Genomic DNA, 14,831 nt, shown 5'->3' on the forward strand with positions numbered 1-14,831 from the left:
ATCAAGCCAAATAGGAAACACGGGTCAACGGTGGCTGTCTATCGCAGTTAACAGTGCTTCGTGAATAGCATATTAGCCTAACGTAGATGCTGGTAAGGAAGTCGAAAATCTCTACAAGCAACCCCCTATTGTACAATAAAATCTGCATTCAGTACTAGTCAATCAAGTATTGACGGTATTGTGTAGCCATACCATTTCACAGATTGGATTTGGGTCCAAGTTGTTGTTTGAGGTTGCACGTGCTGGTGCTACCATAGTGTTGCCGCGACGATTCATGGTCTAAAATTTCACTCACGTTGTGATCTGGAGAGTCCCTTGACACTCCTGCCATCACAAAACTGTGCACCCTACATGTGCATCCTCCGTGTCGACTTTAAACCTTGGTATGGACTTGTTCTCTATCTCACCCGATATAACATCATCAATATAATCTAACTCACTCTGTCAATCCAGTCTACCATTCTTCAAAGTCTCATATCTTACATCATGGCATCCGGCTTTGCTTACCGGATTGAGAACCCGATCAGCAAGGTCTTTGGGTTTTCCAAGTATCAGAAGCCACAACCCCCGCAGCCAACAGTTGAGAATATCTTGTCAAAGGACAACAGACAATCAAATGCTGGTCTCAATCTCTTTCTTGGTTATTTTCTTCCCCTTGAACTTATCCATCACATCCTTCTCTATTTGGACGTGGCTAGCCTGGGCAACCTGCTTCTGGTCGATGCAGTATCAGAATCTCAAGTTCTATCACTCCGTCCCTATCGGTTGCTCAGAGAAAAGGCATTTGAAACACTGCATCTGATGGACAAGATGCGTCTCTCTCACCATTACACCACTGAACAGCTCTATAACGAGTTTACCCAACCTTTGTGTCGAACCTGCCATGATTTCGGACCATACCTCCACCTTCCAACACTCAAGCGGTGCTGTTACAACTGCAATTATCACAATCCATTGTACAGAATCGCCCGCGTGAAGGACATCTGTTTTTACTTCGATCTGAAGGAGACAGACCTCGGGGATATTCCGATTGTCCACAGTGTGTGGGAACCTGGGGTCCGTCTGGCAAGCGTCTCCCAGAGTGATGCGATAGCTGTGCTACTCCACGGGCTCGAAGGATCACAGAGCAAAACACATGAAGCACGTCGTACCATGAAGAGAGAATTTGCGACTTTCTCGGAATGGGGACCCCGGAGGTCTCCATCTATTAGACGTCCGCTCGCTCGTCCTCCACTCAATCCTCGTCCGAGCGTGACTGTTTGGTATGAAGGCGACTGCCACCAATTACAATTCATGGCTACCGCTCCACTCCCTTATTGGGATAATGAAACCAAAACCTTGGAGTCTGGAACATACTGTCGGGCTTGTTATCACAATCATAACCACTGGCCAAAGGTCGATAGATCTGATGAAGATGAGTGTTACAGTAGGCGGGCTTATCATCGGTCGTATCAAGAGGTGGATCTTCCGGAGCACTTTCGAACGTGTGCTGCCCACATTGCCTCTTGGCAACCGAGACGGGCTTATTCCCGTGTTCGCCGTGGCGACGAGTACAGCTGTCAAAACGTGGAGAATCAATTTTGGGTTGAATACCCGGAGCCCAACTATGAACCTCGACGGGCGCTCTCTCCTGATCCTAATTTCATCTTCGAAGACCCATTCAGAGGAGGCATGTTGATTAATCATAATCCGAACTCCGACGAGACGACATTGCGAGAACAGGAACTGGAGGAGACGATGTCACCGCCATGAAATTCGAACACGCAAACCATAGTATGGACATTCTGAAGTTATCAGAGGGATAGCTAGTCGGCCCCCATGGATCTTTGCATACATAGTGTTAGCTACAGTGCGTGCACACTACCACAATCCAATGCTGCTTGTGTTCTCAGACTAGTTAGTAATTTGATAGAGCAGTTCAATATGGACTCTTAGCTTGTTTCTTATTCCTCTTGTATCAAACGTTTGTAAGCAGTCAAGGCCAGATATATCTGGTAATTCTGCATGTTGACAGTGATATGTCTAAGCTAGCGAGAGCTACTGGATGAGTAACAGACACAGCAGAACTATGTATTCCGGACTGCCTGTATTCTTTGGTATTGAATTCTGTCTGCTAATGGTTGACAACATCCCAGATAATTGACTTGTTGTCCCCGGCATAAGGAAACCCTTTCCGCAAGGTTCGAACGCCAGCAATTGATCATTCCCAATATTGCTGTGGTTCACTTGGAATACCAACATATTTTCGACGTTTCCAAAGCCTGGGATAAAAGATCAGGGCTGAGCACGCTGATTACTATCTAATGGGTTCTTTTGATAACCTTTCGGAACGGACACACTTATCTACATTTGGTTCTCTGTCATCTACCCTCAATTCAATTCCAAAATGGCTAGCTAACTACCTCCAAAATCTAGTACCACTCAAATTCCTTCCGCGACAAAGTCAAGGTGATTATCATCATATCAACATGTTCCCCAAAGCCATGCGAAAATGGCACTCCACCAAATTTCCGGAAATTCGCAATACGAAGGCAACCCGAGAACATAGATCACCGCACATGCTTCGAGACGCATTCATCAGACAGGATATCTAAGGCGCGATGTGCCGCAGAGGTCACAAGGTATACTATCTGTCCCTACTAGAACTGTCTCCCGCAAGGGATTACCAGCCACAGTGGGATGGCGGTGATCGCCCCTCTTTAGGCTGGCAATCCTGTCCTCAGTGTGGATTAAAAGAAGTGATTGTCACCCACATCATGAAGCATCCACAAAGGTTGACAAAGAGAAACCCTTCATGACCCACTTCACCAAGTTCGGTCTGCCGAACCACAACCCTCCGGTATGCCACACCAGTTCTTCATCTGCCGCAAACTTTCTCCACCGGATCATCCATGGTGGGGATATTAGGTTCCCGACCAACCTTGAGTCAAGACTAAGCGAACCATTAAACACAAACCAGATTTTGACTCACCTGCTTCACCGTGATGTAATTCACTAATTTTCTGAGGCACCGAAGCTGTGGAATGTAAGGTGTCTACGCTGTGTCCGGATCAGTTCCGCATCAACAGTACCAGTACCAATACCATCCTTGAAAAGCCTCATACGACATTTACCTGTCCCGAATTTTTCATGATTATATAGAACTGCCAAGGATCGATCCACAGCTATCCGCCTCATCCAGTGGTTTCCCTCCTCACGTGTGTCAAATCCTCACTTCTCTTCTGGCACCCAAAGCCCATCTCAATCACCAAGCCACCCCAATTGTAGCATACAAACCATTCATCCACCAACATGGATCCCTCCCCTCTGTCCAACCGAGCCCGCACAGTTGTCTCCTCATCCAACAACCTGATGTGGGACATCCTCAAGAACCCATGGTGTCCTACAACCAAACCCGACGGCTACGTGAACGTAGGGGTTGCCGAAAACGCACTGATGCATGACTACCTGCTGGAATACATCAACACCACGAAGCTCACCCTCCCAGCCAAGTACCTCACCTACAACGATGGTGCCATTGGCGCAGAGCGCCTCCGACGCGCCATGGTATCATTCCTCAACAAACACCTTCAACCATGCAAACCACTGACCATCGACGACCTCCTCGTCACAAACGGTGTCTCCTCCGCCATTGAGCACATCTCATGGGCCTTCACCGACCCCGGCGAAGGTATCCTCCTGGGCAGACCCTACTACGGCACCTTCATCCCAGACATGTCCCTCCGCCCCGGGGCGACAGTCGTCCCTGTAGAATTTGGTGACTGCGATCCATTCAGTCTGCAAGCCGTGGACTGCTACGAGCGCGCACTACTCACGTTTCAGCAGAACACCGGCCGGAAAGTCCGCGCCTTGATGCTCTGTCATCCTCATAACCCGCTGGGTCGGTGCTACCCCCGGGAAACTATCATTCATCTGATGCGGCTGTGTCATAAATATCAGATTCATTTGATCAGCGATGAGATATATGCGCTGTCCGTGTGGGAGAATGCCGTTGACGAGCATGTACCCGTGCCATTCGTGTCCGCCTTGTCGATCGACCCAACCGGAATCATCGACCCTAGTCTAGTCCATGCATTATGGGGAATGAGTAAGGATTTCGGCGCCAATGGTATTCGACTCGGGGTGATCATCTCTCAGAATAATCCCATTCTGCATAAGGCGTTGCAGGGCGTGTCGTTGTATAGTTATTCCTCGTCTGTTTCGGAACATGTCGCTGCTACGGTCCTTGAAGACACGGACTTTACTACGAGGTATATCGAGCTTAATCGGCAGAGGATGTCTGAGTCATATGCGTTTGCTGTTCAACGGCTAAGGGAAAATGGGATTGAATATGCTCCGGGGGTTAATGCTGCGTTCTTCCTCTGGGTTAATCTGGGTAAGAGGTATCGCGAGTTACACCCCGAGCAGACTGCAGATTTGGGTGACGGGATCAGCGACAAGGTGATGCAGCTTCTGCTGCAGAGGAAGGTCTTCCTGGCTAGCGGGGTGTTGTTCGGATCTGAGCATAGTGGGTGGTTCAGGATTGTGTTTACGCATCCGAGGGAGTATCTTGAGGAGGCGTTGCGGAGGATAGTGCTGGCATTGGGCGATTTATGATTCGGTTAGAGCATGATATATCATATTAATACACATCGACTGTAAATAGCATCTAACTACTTCCCTGCCATAAGGTTCAACGCACTCCCACTTCTAAAGTACCCAATCTGCTCCTCGGTAAAACTATGTCTGAGCACAGCCTCCCACTCGCCTCCATTGACCACCAACCTCAAAGCGCTCCCCGGAACAAACTCGCCTTCCCCAAGCCCCATAATACTAACCCGATCTTCGGCCCTAATCCTATCATAATCCTGCTCACTCTCAAACGTCAACGCCAACAAACCCTGCTTCTTCAGATTCGCTTCATGAATTCTCGCAAAGGACTTTGCAATGATCGCCACACCACCTAGATACCTCGGTTGCAGCGCCGCATGCTCCCGCGAACTGCCCTCGCCGTAGTTATGGTCTGCGATGACCACCCACGGCACGCCGTTTTCTTTGTAGTGACGTGCTGTAGCGGGCACTTCCTGTCCGTCCTGCTTTGTGAGCTGGTTCCTGATACTGTTTACCTTGCCGTTCTCGGCGTTGGTTGCCCCGATTAGCGTGTTGTTGGAGATATTTTCAAGGTGCCCGCGGTAGCGGAACCATGGACCGGCCGGGGTGATGTGGTCTGTTGTACACTTTCCGGCTGTTTTGATTAAAATGGCGCAGTTCTCGAAGTCGTGTCCGGGCCAGGGTGGAAATGGAGAGAGCTTTTGGAGGCGGAGAGATGAAGGGTCGATTTTGACGGAGATGTTATCTCGGTTTGCGGGTGGGGGTGCGTAGGCTGAATCGGAGGAGAGGTAGCCCTTTGAGGGGAGGGTGTCGCTGGTTGGGGGGAGGAAGTGGAATTGCTCGCCGGACGGTGTACGGAGCGTGTCGGTGGTTGGATCGAAGGATAGGTCGCGGGAGAAGGCCTTTGCTATGACGAGCTCCGGGGATGCTAGGAATACGTTGGTTGCTGGGTTGGAGTCCAATCGGCCGGAGAAGTTCCGGTTGTAGGAGGTTATGATGGAGTTGGGTGTGCCCTAGTTATACCGTTAGAAATGATGTCGTGTGGGAAGTGGAATGGCAATACTATACCTTTGGCATGTCAACTCTATCCCAAGACCCACAGCATGGGCCACAGGCGTTGGGAAGCATCGTCGCACCGAGTCTCTCAAAGACTGGCAAGATGCCAGCATCTTTCAACGTCTCGCGCGTCTGAACACTACCCGGGGATACCAAAAGCGGCATCTTCGGTTCCAACCCTGCATCTAATGCCTGTTGAGCGAGACTAGCTGCACGTCCCATATCTTCAAATGAAGAGTTAGTACACGAACCAATTAAAGCTGCCGTCAATTCACCCGGCCACTGATTCTCCGCTGCGGCTTCACCAAGCCGCGAAACCGGCGTAGAAAAGTCCGGCGTGAAAGGTCCATTGATGCGTGGCTCGAGAGTTGACAGATCCAGCTCAATGACATTATCATACTCAGCCCCTTGATCAGCCCGCAGCTCCGGCGCAATGCTCTTAACTGCATCAGCCATCTCATAGCGATGGTTAGCACGAAGATAATCCGCCATCTGTGACGCATAAGGGAAGATGGACGTCGTGGCACCCGTCTCTGCACCCATATTGCAAACCGTTGCCATTCCAGTAGCTGATAAAGTCTGCGCCCCAGGTCCAAAGTATTCAATAATGGACCCTGTTCCCCCCTTGACGGAAAGTGTCTCAGCTACAGCATTGATAATATCCTTCGGCGAAGCCCATCCGGACAACTGTCCCGTCAAACGAACACCTAATACCTTGGGCGCTTGCAGCTCCAACGGCAATCCAGCCATTACGTCCACGGCATCAGCACCGCCGACTCCGATGGCTATCATGCCCAGACCTCCCGCATTGGGGGTATGCGAATCCGTCCCGATCATCATCCCACTTGGGAAGGCGTAGTTCTCCAGCACAATCTGGTGAATGATTCCCGCACCGGGCTTCCAGAACCCCATGTTGTATTTCTGACATGCGGACTCGAGAAAATCGTAAACTTCTTTATGATTGTCGAGCGCTCGCGCAAGGTCCTGCGTTTCGCCGTCACGACTGACAATCAAATGATCACAGTGGACTGTCGTAGGCACGGCAGCTGTGTCTAATCCGGCGGACATGAACTGGATCAGAGCCATTTGGGCTGTCGCATCTTGACATGCTATGCGTTGCGGGCGTAGTTTGAGTTGGGTCTTGCCGCGCTCGATGCGCTCGTCGAAGGTGGTGTCGAGGTGGCTGTAGAGGACTTTTTCGGCGTATGTTAGAGGGCGATTGTATCTGAGGGTGGATATTAGTAGGGCACTAATGGTTCAGTGTATGTGACATGAGTAGTTACCGCTTTCTGAGTGATTGGATGGCGGAAGGGTATTGGGATATGTTTATTTTGTGTTGTTCAAGTCGACTGATTGGCACTTGGGTGTGCGAGGCATAGCCTCTGGCTAACTTGGGACAGCTCACTCGTGTTCTAATCATCTTGATAATGCATTGGTAAACAAGAGTGATTTATTGGATAAGACAGTAGATGTAAATCGCAAGGGTTTATGTAACAACTCCAGCTGTGGCTGATTTACACCTCGGTCATCCTGGTGGCCGCTTCGGATGGTTCCGTCGGCTGAGCCGATGAGCATATCGCAACTCCTCTATCTGAGGAACAACTAGTAATGACAATAGCAACGCTGTCCAGCTTATCCATCTAGACATATTCCCGCATCTCAACATTACCATCCATATCCTCCGTCTTTTTTTCCTCGGACACTTTACCTCCACTCTCTGCTGTGCCGACTTCCCCGAGCGGCAACCCTCTGGCCATCGGCACAATCTTCCAGATAGAAGGGGCATCCACAAACACCCGATCAAGCATCTCCAGACTACGGTGCATCGTCTCCGGATAGAAGAAGTACACGCAGACCGGGATCGTCGCAGATATGAGCGCATAGATCACGTAGTACCAGCACCCAATCGTATCAATAGCGACCGGCGTAACCAAAACGACCGCCAAATTCCATAGCCAGTGGTTAGCAGTTGCGAGCGAAGACATGGCCGCTCGCAGACGCACAGGCGCAATCTCAGCTGTATAGAGAAAGTTGCCACCCATAAAGCCGATCGGGTAGAAGAAGTTGAAGACAAACATAAAGGCAACATATGCTATCGCCATTGGATGCGTGATTTTGCCCAAGCCGGTGGTGACGGCCAGCACGGCCATGCAAACGGACATACCGGCTCCGCTTACCATGAAGGATAGACGACGGCCCCAGTTGTCGATAGTCCAAAATGTTATTATGCAGCAGAGAGTTTTCCATGATAGTACGCAGGACGCTAAGACTCTAGACATGGTGGGCGTCATGTGTAGGTAGTTTTCGAAGATGGTGGAACTGTAAACGGATATTAGGTTGCCTCCGCAGGCCTGATAAATTAGCAATGGAGACATATACAAATTCAGGTCTTGCAAGTGGTCGCCAACTCACCTGCTGGAAGAAGTTCAGCCCCATGCAGAGCCAAAAACGCAGCAAGAGACGCGTCTTGTCATTACGATCGAAAATATCCAGGATGGACATGGTCCCACTCCCCTCCAAAGCAAGCTGAATATGGGCTATCTCGCCCATAATCATCTCATCATGCGCATGCTTTCCTCGATAGCGGCAGAGACTAGTCGTGGCTTCTTCGACTCGGCCTCTAGATACCAGCCAACGAGGTGACTCCGGGAATGTGAAAGCAGAAACCAGTATCATTGCCGAGAAGAGGAAGGGAATAGCGAGCGGAGCTCTCCATTGTCCAGTGGAAGGGGGTAGATAGCTGAATCCCAAATCAATCCAGTTACACAATGTGTAACCCGTACTGATGAAGATACCCGTACAGATTCCCAGTTGTCCGCGGTACTTCGGCGAGGCACATTCCGAGAGCCATATAGGCACCGTACCGCTGATTTGGCCAATAGCGAACCCTAGGATAACTCGTCCAACGACCAACTGGATTAATGTGGTTGCGGAGACCTGCAGAGCCTGACCGATGACGGTGATCACAGCTCCGATGAAAACTGTCTTTCGACGTCCGAGTTTGTCGCCGTAAAGAGAAAGGGAAAGAGCACCGATCAGACAGCCCATCTGAAACGAGGCATTGCATGCACCTTGGGATGTCGAGTTATGAGACTTTTGTGCTCCTGAGGTGTTTATCGTGTCTATGTCTGGGAACACTGACACCCAACTTTGGAGGCTGAGTAGACTGCCCAAGACCGCTTGGTTGTATCCGAAGAGAATGAAGGAAGGAGCAACAATAAGAAGTACCAGAGCGACTTGTAACTTGGTGCCAACAACAGGGAGAGTAAGGCTTGCCATTTTAATGCTGCTTTCTTGTGTGCCCCCTGCCTCAAAGACTTACTCGGCGGATTAAGTACTTTACGTCTGATCCCCCATGGGGAAGAGCATCTGGAGTCAAGGAAGAAAAAGCGGGGTGCAGATACCTCATGACATGGTCAATTTAAGTCATTGTATTTACTCTTGTTTGATTGGAGGATATCTATGGCTGTATGGCGTTGTCTTCCTGCCCCTCGTCTCGATCGCCTAATTATCAGGTGTGGGTTTGGCACCCCAGGTGGGTATGAGTATTGCTGCACCCATTTCCCATCGGATGCTCCGACAGACTTTACTTAACGACGCACCGGTGGCGAATGGGCCAATAAGATATTGTGGTTTATATGGAGTGATATGCAGATCACTATCTAGTGCACAGTCATCTCATGATCATGCTTAGGGAAGTTTTGGAGCAGCCAGACGCAAGATACTTTGACCCAATAGAGATCGTGATATCGAGAGACAGTGCCAACGAAAAGCTGCATTGTATCTATCTTACGTTCTTCGATCCTGAAAAAAACATCCCTTTGGGGAGGAGAAGAAGTCACATAAACAGCAGAGGTAGAGTACTTGGTGGGTGCCTGGCTACTGTCAAATGTCCCGACAAGTTAGGTTTATATTACACTAATATCATGTTATAGCAAAGTAGCACTACGATCATTACAGGTGACTGACCCCGCTCAAAAATGCGAGAAGCTTCAAGCACGTTATAATTATTTTCTGGTTTCGAATCATTTACCTCTTCCAATAAATCTGGCCCTCAAACAGCCGACGCGCAGTACGGAAGACAGTTGCTGCCGTAAGCTGATCATCCTCGAACTTGGCCGCAACAAGCAAATTTCCACTTGCATGACCAATTGTAAGACCAGCATCACTGACACTATCTTTGTTGGTTGCATCCTCAACAGTGCTACCTCTCACGCGAGCAGCTGCAGAAACAGCCAGCGCGACAGTGATAGGAACTGCCTTGTGCGGCTGTCCCACAGAAATGGCCCGCACAAGCAGGTCGACAGAGTCCTTCCCCTTAGACTCCTGAGGTGGCGACACCATGCAAACCTTGGGAATACTTCCTGGAACAGCATCGGTAGTCGGTGCTATACCCATCTTGACTCCCGCCTGGCGCCGGATAGAATCCAGCCTTTGCAGAAGGTCGGGATGAGCGGCAATCTCGTCTGGAGTTAAGTCACCGCGGACGCCCAAGCTGCTAGCTGGAACAAAAACGCATGGATTGGCCACGTCAATACATGTGGCTGGAACACCGTCGAACTCGTCCCTTGTCTGCCCCGTCGGCAGCATCTTCCCGGTCACCGAGCCAGCCGGGTTGACAAAATCTAATTGAATCCTAGCAGCTGTGCCGGCAACGCCATCAATAGCGAAGTCGCCGCTAGAGGCAGCCTCGCCGTCCACCACGGGAAAGGAGGCAGTGATTATTTTCCCGGTATTAGTGTTGTGGATGCGTACAGTAGCCGACTCGGGCGTTTGGGAAGAAACAAGCTTTTGGTCAAGGGCAAAGGGACCAATGGCACTTATCATATTGCCACAGTTGCTGGAGTAATCGACATCGGAATTTTTGACCCCCAACGACACAAAAGTGTAATCGACGTCGGCATCGGGGTGAGTGGATCTCCCCACCACGCATACCTTGGAGAGGCTGGAGATACCCCCTCCCAGGCCATCAAGCTGCCGTCCGTATGGATCAGGGCTGCCAATGACGGAGCGAAAGATGGCGTTCCACTCCGAGCGAGGAGGGAGATGGGCCTGATTGAACATGACGGCGCGCGAGGTGCCTCCGCGGTAATAGGCCGCAGGGAGGGAGTGTTGCTTCGACAAATAGCGCCTAGCGCTAAAAGCGACCCGATTTCGATAGGTATATTTGAACATGATGGTGGTTTGATGGTTAGGAACAACGTTTGTGCAAATGATTGGGTAGTTTTTAATGTTGTCTCCAGGACAGGGATTAAGGTTGCCATCGGATCCATCCGATACAAATTAACCGGTCACAGCCGCGCTCATCGGCTCATCCGATCGCAAATCGCTTTATGGATGTCTCCAATCCACTCCTCACCAAGAGACACAGGTATACCTAGTGCCTGAGATGAGAAATACGTTGAAGTATACAATTTGAATGCCAGATGCATATTACAGAAACAGCTAGCTTGACTAGCATCGGCAAAATCTCATCGGCGGCGTCAGGCCCAGCCGTTGACCCGAGGTATTGAGACCGCGACAGATCGTATTGGGCCTGGAGTAGAAGTGTCATGATTGAATCTGGCCGTACGATTGATCCTGGTTGTGAATCTAAGGCCTCTTTCCAATCCAGTCCGGTTCATATGGAAGCCGATGGGCAAGTGGTGAATGGAAACCACCCCCAGCGCCACCTTGATACATCTCAATTAGCTCGACGTCGCTCCCCACTCTCCGTAGAAACATTAGAAGAGAACGCTCCAAACATCTGCCGTGCTCATGTCTATTCCCTCCATGAATAGGTCAGCCCATGGGAGGTCCATTTGAACGTCAGGAAGACGTAACGGTGAGTCATGAGCATAGGCATCTGAGGCTGGGTTGCTAGCCTTGGAGGAGAACGTGTGTGCTCGAAGTCCAAACCAGGTTTGGAACTCGGTATCAATACTCAAGTCTGCCTGATCTTCATGTTCGAATAAGGACATAATCGACTGGCCAAGCCGCTCTATAATCCTGCAACACTTTTCTCCGACCGCACGGCCATCGCAAATGCCCCGGAAGAGTGTAAGAAATGTAGATATATTCGTTTGAATCACCGGCTTGGTCAATTCTTGCCGCAAGGGTGCAAATGCTCGCAGAGAATACAGCATTGTCACGGCTGCCAAGAACAACGAGTGAATTGCGATGAACGTATATTTGATGCGGTTCCGCGCGTACAATGCGCTATATGAGCTTATCAGACCAATTGCAGACTCGGTGCAGGTCCGCAGATCATCTGGGGATGGCATTGGGACCGCACGTGAGGGACGGTAAAGTGAAAGAACGGCGTGATGGAAAGCAATCTGAAACCACTCAGTGGACTGGAAAGTAGATAACGTCTGCATATAGCGCGGCGCTGTTATTATCCACTGATTCAGCTCCAGAAAATATCCACTGCGAAGCCGATCCAGGTCAGCAGGATCAGTTGGGACAGAACCAATGGAATGAAATGTCTTGTAAACACCGGCGTTGATTCGACGGAGCTTAATAATGTGGACAAATGTTGACGTGTCAGCCACATGCGGTATCACTGACTCCTGGACGTTGGGGCTTTGAATAGATTCAATGAGCTGGGCATCCGTTAGCTGCATAGGCAAGGGCATGCTGATATCTGAGTTTTGGATTCCCAATGGTCGGCCCATGTTGATAGCCACACTGCAATTGATCACGTATGCGCACCAGAATACACGTTTAGACATCTCTGCATCCATGATGTCTTTCCCAGAAATGCTCTCCTTGCGGTGAAGGTCAAGGCCGATGGCTAAATTAAGGGCCATAGCGGTTGTGAACCACATATTGACTGACTGGGGTTCATTATGGCCATACATACACAGTAGAAGAAGACACTGAACACATTCAATATTCTCGCCGCTCAAAACTAAGTCCAGGTCTTTTATGGCTTCTTTGAAGAATACCCGATGGATCTTGTCGCGAGTTTGGGGTGATGACTTCTCTGTTGACGCAATGGCACAGACGATGTTAACCATGAAACTGGTCAATGGTCTCATCTCAGACTTCGTCAGAAAGGGTGTCAAGTGTTGGTTGACGAATGTATGCCGATGTAATACTGGTAAATATGGCCATCGCCTGTCGAAAAACGCGGCAGCCAGATTAATGTACGTGTCATTGTCGAGACTTAAGCCATCGGTTTCAAGAACTTCGATGTCTGTGATATCACCCCACAGCTCCCAAGCGCTGCTCATCGCACTGCGGTTCTCCCTTCTGGAGCTAAATTGCAATGAGAAGGTTGGTCTCAGTATCCGACTATGGAAGCGACAATCTGGATTCCCTCTGAATTGGCCAGACCGAGATATAGCCTCAGCAGAGTTATGCCCAGGCAATGGAGGATTAGGACTTGGAATCTCAGAGTCATTTGATCGAACAGAACTAAGGGCCTCGAGCAAGCGGGTCTCTAGCTGCTGACACCTTTCAGACAGCTCATTACTTCGTCGCTCAGCAGCAGCAAGTTGGGCCCGTAGGGCATCACAGTCACAATTCAGAGCTGGGTGCTGGATCACTAATCTATCCGACATGACGCATGTCGTTTCAGCAGCGGCGCATGGACCGCAAGTTGGCATTCTCCCATCACACTGGCTTCTTTAGTGAGTAATTATTTGACTCAATGGTATGTCACTGACCTTCTGCTTGCGTCGTCGACACCGTTGGCATGCCGCCACACTTCGAGGTAAACCTCGACGATGACGACGAGGGGTTGAGCCCGATGGACTTTCACTCATCGAAGCCATAGCTTCTATGGCACTTCAGCGTACAGTAGCGTAGCTGTTGAGGATACATTGAGGCCCATGCGCAGGATGGAAATTCCAGTTCGTCTCTGCTTGTACAACGAAGAGCCTCGGGCTTGGCATTTATTACTAAGCCGTCCATTTATACTTTGCATTAAGGCCTTCATTTACTGATGCTCGTGTTGAGTGGAGGCACTCATAGGATATCTAATTCTCACAAAAAATTCATGTGCTGCCTGGGTTCGATGGTCTCTGTTCAGTGACGCGCTTGTGTAACAAAAGTAAATGCTCAGTGAATATACAGTCGGCCCGGGTTATCCACCATCATCTTCCAGTAGGCATCATCTCCCATCCAGTCATGCAATCTTTGGAGAATTGCATGGTTGTCGATCATCCTGAATGGTTCTTTGCTTCCTATTGACCTTTTTACCCGGTTGTGTCCGTCACCCGTGTGTGGCCAATCGCTTCCCCAGATGACCTGATCAGGGATCTCTCTGGCCATTGCCTGAACGATAGGCTGCAGGTCTTCAAAGGTTGAGGCTGAGTAATCTGACATACGATATAAACCGGAAACTTTTACATATACAATCGATTGTTTTGCTAATGACAAGAGGGAGCGGAATCCCAGCTGGGACGTTGGCGTCGATTGTAACTCCGAAGGTAGCTTAGATGTGCCACGCAAGCCACCTAGATGGTCTGCAATAACCCTAACGGGGAGCTCACGAACAGCATCATGCAGGACTATAGTATGTCAGTCACGAAAGTTGCTATACATTGTCATTAGTAGATAAGTACTCACGGTCCCATGTCCATCCTGGAACAAACAACTGGATCGCCCAGCCTGGAAGATTGCGTATGCGGTCTGCAGTACGGTTCAAAACGCTTATCAGACGTGTAATGTCGACCTCTTTCCCATCGGCTTGGAAGTTGAGTCGAATACCTCGTACTCCAAGGGTGTGCATTTCGTTCAGTTGCGCATCAGTAGTAGTGTCGAGATCTAACACTGCGATTCCAAACGATCTGATGCCTCTGTTCCTCAATTCTCGCAGGCAATGCATCATAACTGTGCAGTCGTTCTTGTAAGGCGATGGCTGAACCAAGACAAGAGTAGTATTGTTGTAATCCCTTGCTAGGCTCCGATTCAACGCCAGTAATTTTTGCAGCGGCGCATCCTCGGGGGTATATGCTCTCCCTGCAGCATATGGGCCTAGCTTGGGATCAAATACATGGACATGCGTATCGAATGACTCCGTTGAGAGAAGGAATCTAGATGAATTAGCTTCAACGGCTGTCGTTTCCGGATGTACCTACGGTGTATTGGAGCGCCTCTCATGGGTGGCTAGAGCTTGTGACAGCATTGTGTAGGTAGCCCGTTGGTAAACCATGAATCGCGGTAGACACCCACGCAGAAGATTGAGCTTTGATATT

At 49.8% G+C, this 14,831-nt stretch overlaps 6 protein-coding genes across 6 annotated transcripts; 2 read left to right on the forward strand and 4 right to left on the reverse strand.

The window, feature by feature from the left end:
• Positions 1–486: 486 nt before the first annotated feature.
• Positions 487–1,774, forward strand: BO88DRAFT_480874 (uncharacterized protein; the record flags this gene model as incomplete). The annotated part of the gene is made up of 2 exons (XM_025712172.1): positions 487–1,584; positions 1,718–1,774. 2 exons carry the CDS (start codon positions 487–489, stop codon positions 1,772–1,774), a joined length of 1,155 nt encoding a protein of 384 aa, XP_025564255.1.
• A 1,279-nt stretch (positions 1,775–3,053) lies between these two features.
• On the forward strand, positions 3,054–4,641 carry BO88DRAFT_404070 (putative aminotransferase). Its single transcript, XM_025706522.1, has one exon. It carries the CDS (start codon positions 3,292–3,294, stop codon positions 4,594–4,596), a length of 1,305 nt encoding a protein of 434 aa, XP_025564256.1. The 5' UTR covers positions 3,054–3,291; the 3' UTR covers positions 4,597–4,641.
• Positions 4,642–4,652: 11 nt separating this feature from the next.
• Positions 4,653–8,925, reverse strand: BO88DRAFT_424686 (aconitase; the record flags this gene model as incomplete). The annotated part of the gene is made up of 6 exons (XM_025708756.1): positions 4,653–5,603; positions 5,659–5,870; positions 5,922–6,871; positions 7,165–7,205; positions 7,350–7,997; positions 8,059–8,925. 6 exons carry the CDS (start codon positions 8,923–8,925, stop codon positions 4,653–4,655), a joined length of 3,669 nt encoding a protein of 1,222 aa, XP_025564257.1.
• Positions 8,926–9,636: 711 nt separating this feature from the next.
• BO88DRAFT_265379 (DUF453 domain protein) lies at positions 9,637–10,922 on the reverse strand. Its single transcript, XM_025702310.1, has one exon. It carries the CDS (start codon positions 10,819–10,821, stop codon positions 9,676–9,678), a length of 1,146 nt encoding a protein of 381 aa, XP_025564258.1. The 5' UTR covers positions 10,822–10,922; the 3' UTR covers positions 9,637–9,675.
• A 362-nt stretch (positions 10,923–11,284) lies between these two features.
• Positions 11,285–13,460, reverse strand: BO88DRAFT_265381 (Zn(II)2Cys6 transcription factor). Its single transcript, XM_025702311.1, has 2 exons — positions 13,299–13,460; positions 11,285–13,250 (listed from the first exon to the last, which is right to left on the reverse strand). Exons 1-2 carry the CDS (start codon positions 13,404–13,406, stop codon positions 11,370–11,372), a joined length of 1,989 nt encoding a protein of 662 aa, XP_025564259.1. The 5' UTR covers positions 13,407–13,460; the 3' UTR covers positions 11,285–11,369.
• Positions 13,461–13,692: 232 nt separating this feature from the next.
• BO88DRAFT_480875 (amidohydrolase 2) lies at positions 13,693–14,761 on the reverse strand (the record flags this gene model as incomplete). The annotated part of the gene is made up of 3 exons (XM_025712173.1): positions 13,693–14,144; positions 14,203–14,669; positions 14,715–14,761. The coding sequence occupies 3 exons, from the start codon at positions 14,759–14,761 to the stop codon at positions 13,693–13,695; spliced, it is 966 nt and encodes a 321-aa protein (XP_025564260.1).
• Positions 14,762–14,831: the final 70 nt, after the last annotated feature.

The sequence above is a fragment of the Aspergillus vadensis genome (assembly GCF_003184925.1).
Source record: "Aspergillus vadensis CBS 113365 unplaced genomic scaffold BO88scaffold_8, whole genome shotgun sequence".
Lineage (NCBI taxonomy): Eukaryota > Fungi > Ascomycota > Eurotiomycetes > Eurotiales > Aspergillaceae > Aspergillus > Aspergillus vadensis.

Excerpts from the sequence above, each read along its gene's own strand:
- BO88DRAFT_265379 (XM_025702310.1), bottom strand. The coding sequence starts at position 10,821 with ATGTTCAAATATACCTATCGAAATCGGGTCGCTTTTAGCGCTAGGCGC.
- BO88DRAFT_265381 (XM_025702311.1), bottom strand. The coding sequence starts at position 13,406 with ATGGCTTCGATGAGTGAAAGTCCATCGGGCTCAACCCCTCGTCGTCAT. Across the intron at positions 13,251-13,298 it reads GTCGACGACGCAAGCAGAAG|TGTGATGGGAGAATGCCAAC; the intron begins GTCAGTGACATA and ends TAAAGAAGCCAG.
- BO88DRAFT_404070 (XM_025706522.1), top strand. The coding sequence starts at position 3,292 with ATGGATCCCTCCCCTCTGTCCAACCGAGCCCGCACAGTTGTCTCCTCA.